This window comes from Microcebus murinus, chromosome 14 (genome assembly GCF_040939455.1).
Source record: "Microcebus murinus isolate Inina chromosome 14, M.murinus_Inina_mat1.0, whole genome shotgun sequence".
Taxonomy (NCBI): Eukaryota; Metazoa; Chordata; class Mammalia; order Primates; family Cheirogaleidae; genus Microcebus; species Microcebus murinus.
The window spans coordinates 78,170,487-78,173,864 of NC_134117.1; the positions used below are offsets into that span (position 1 = coordinate 78,170,487).

General features: G+C 45.5%; 1 protein-coding gene across 1 annotated transcript; it reads right to left on the minus strand.

Moving 5' to 3' along the window:
• Positions 1-441: 441 nt before the first annotated feature.
• On the minus strand, positions 442-2,548 carry LOC105860091 (putative ATP-dependent RNA helicase DDX52). Its single transcript, XM_076010320.1, has one exon. The coding sequence runs from the start codon at positions 1,811-1,813 to the stop codon at positions 812-814; it is 1,002 nt and encodes a 333-aa protein (XP_075866435.1). The 5' UTR covers positions 1,814-2,548; the 3' UTR covers positions 442-811.
• Between the last annotated feature and the right edge of the window lie 830 nt (positions 2,549-3,378).

The window sequence follows — 3,378 nt, forward strand, 5'->3', positions numbered from 1 at the left end:
GCTCCGTGTCAAGAAAGGAATTACCTCCAGGATGGGGGGAGGGGGCCAACCTATCAGGAAGTTTAACTTATAATTGCAATCCGGCTTTTACAGGGTATTCACGTTATATGTTTGTATCGGTCAATATCCACACCGCTCAGTCAGGGTACCGCAGCGGCAGACTTTGACCAAGGGCTGCTTCCAGGGCGGAGGAGGCTAGCGGAAAGCGCAGGTGCACGCAGCACCTGGCCCAGCCTGGGCGCTCTCCCGCCGGCCCGGAAGGCGCACGTGGCTTCCAGTGCCCTGCGAGGAGCTGTGGGACGAGTAGCTTGCCTGGGCCTGTGGCCTGCGATTTGCGCAGGACACAAACAGCCCCAACAGCTACGTGGGGAGTGAGGAGGCGATAACAGCCCTGACTGCCCTTCCTTCTGCCTCCTGCCCTCGCTCCCAGATGCCACTCCACAGCATACAGTACACCTTCCTTCACACTTGAAGGGAAAAATCCTTAAGTTTTCACCACATGTGGGTGTTGTTATTTTTAGCATAAGCTTTTGTTCTTCTATAAGAAGTATCTCTCTGGATTCAAACCACAGAATGTCAATGAACATTATTTCTATTGTAGAATCATTTAAAAGTCACCTACAAATTCAAATTTGACACGATGCATTGATAGTTTAGACTCCTTCTTCACTAGTTCCATGTGACTGCACTTGATTCAAATGTTTGGTAGAGGTGGATTTTAAGACTTCAAATATTCCATGAGATACAACATTCATTCATACTGGAATCATAAATTACATTTCTGGGGTAGTCTTTTTTAAAAAGTCCATCATTAACTTTTATCTCCAAGAGCTACTTTCTTCTTTCTGTTCTGACTAGTGACCTTTTTCCCTTTATCCTTAGCTTTTTCTAAGAAATATTTTGGAGTTGTACTAATGCTCTCCCTTTCCAATGGTTTCTTAATCATCTTTTTCTTTTGTTTGCTTAATAGTTTTTGGAAACCTTTTATGTATTCCGGTACAGGACACCCAGCCTGCTGTATAACATTGGCAACACTTCTTAATAATGGTTTATCATCTTCGGTGAAAAATGTAACAGCTTTTCCCTTATGCCCTGCTCTTCCAGTTCGACCTATCCTGTGGATATATTCCACTGAGCTGGTTGGAAAGTCATAGTTGATCACCAAGTTCACACTTTTAAAGTCAATACCTCTTGCTAGCAAGGCTGTACAAATAAGAACCCAGCTTTTTCCTGCTCTGAAGCTGTGGACTGTGTTATCTCTCTGTTGCTGTGTTCTCTCTGCATGAATAACATCCACATTAATACCTTCATATATGAGCTCATGAAAAAGTTCTTTAGCTCTTTCAATGGACTGAACAAAAACAAGAACAGGTGGATTGAAACCCTTCGTAACAAGTTCTCTCATGGCCAGAAGTTTTCCAGTTTCAGATCCAACAAAGGGAAGCTCTTGTTCTACAGTCTCTACTGCAGAATTCCTTGCTCCAATGGATACGGTAATGACATTGTCCAGGTTGAGTTTGCACCACTGTTCAACATCATATGCAAAAGTTGCACTGAACATAGCTCTTTTGACCTTGTGAGATGTGCAGGCCAGGAAAATGGAAGCCAGCTGATCTCTGAACCCAGTTTTGCCATCTTCAAACAATTTGTCTGATTCATCTACTACCAGCCATTCAACACTTGTTAGGTCTATTCCTGGTGGATCTTGCTTTAATAAGTAGATTAGTCGATTTGGAGTAGTCACGAGAATATCACACTTTTTGGATGATTTAGGTCCAAATTTCTTGGCTGCCACTGCTGCTTTGTGGATCATGTGTATCCTGAATCCTGTTCCCTCAGAGATTTTTACTAACTCTCAGTGAATCTGGCTGGCAAGTTCTCGTGTTGGTGATATAATCAGGGCTCTGAAGCCTTTATTTGTGGGTTGTTTCAGCTGCATTAAAATAGGAATACTAAAAGCCAAAGTTTTCCCAGATCCAGTAGGAGTAGAAGCCAGAAGTTCCCGACCATGCAGCATAACTGGAATGGCTTGCATTTGGATTGGTGTAGGCATTTGGAAGCCTGCATCTAGAATATTTTGAAGCAGTTGAGAATTGATTTTATATTCCTGGCCAAGTTGCTGAAATGTAGTAACTGGATCAGGAAGATCAGTTCCTTGGATATGAATATTGTGTTTATTCCGGAAGAAGTTTATCTTTTCCTTTCTGAGATGCTCCAACTTTCCTAAAGTTAGTTTATTTTCTCCTTTAACCTTTTTATCTTCAATATTTGCATCCACAGATGATATCCACTGTATAGTAGTATCTTCTTCTTGAGAAGTAATTTCTAAAGTTATCTTCTTCCTTTTTTTCTTGTTCTGCTCCCTCTTCCTTTCAGTTAGGCTCTCTTCTTGCTTCTTTTCATTTTGGAGCTCCTGATGTGTTTGTGACGCTCCACATTCACCTGGGACAGACTTCTTGTTTCCAAAAGAGTCCAGTCCCTGAGGCACCTCCGAAGAATCAAAGTCGTATTTCCTTTTTCCTATCTGAAATCTAGCTGCATCTTCCAAGAAGCGTCTCACGTCCAGGAGGACAGATTTTGAGGAATCTGGACAAGCCCCTGAAGAAGGATTTATAAAAAGGAAGAAAGAGACAAACCTAGTTAGCAGTGTTCTGCAGCAGGACTGCGTGTCTGTGGGGATGTTGGTTCTGAAGGTGGCATGCAGCTGGCATTTCATGTCCACTCCAAGGAGAGAAAGCAGCATGGGGGACTGGGAGTCTCTATAGCTCTGGGGCGCACCGGGGCCTGGGCAAGCCTGGCGGGGCTCTCCCTGAGCCGGCACAGGAGGGCGGGCGCAGGGCCTCGGTGTGGCCCAGGGCAGCGCTCACAGCACCGGCGGGGCCAGGGCATCGGCAGTGGGCCTTTTCACAGGGATGAAAGGGGTTCGTGCCTTCTACCACAAAGCTGTCAATGTGCCCCTTTTTAGGTGGCCCCGTAGAGAGCAGGTAGGAGTGAGGTGTGCACTGCCTGTGCCCCTTCAACTGTGATGGCACCAGGGCGTCATGATAGGGACTGACTTGTGGGTATGTGTAGCCTTTCTTTGGTGGTTGCAGACATATGTGGCAAACATCAACTTTCAAGGACCCAAGCAAGAGGGGGCTTGATGTTTGAATGGGCTGTGGATTAATGACACTGAATCCCGTGGCTGGGGACCTGAGGATGTTGGGGTGACAGCACGAACATTTTGAGAGAACTGGCCATGCATGAAACTAGCACATCCAGAATTTTGCCTTATCCTCATGCCGACTTCATGAGATTGGTGTGGCTACAACTCCAGTTCAGGTGTGGGAATGGGTCAGAGGCTAAGTTCACCCTGCTCACCAGTCTGGCAGCGTCTGG

Bases quoted from the DNA above. Each gene is read 5' to 3' on its own strand.
- LOC105860091 (XM_076010320.1), bottom strand. From the start codon at position 1,813: ATGATCCACAAAGCAGCAGTGGCAGCCAAGAAATTTGGACCTAAATCA.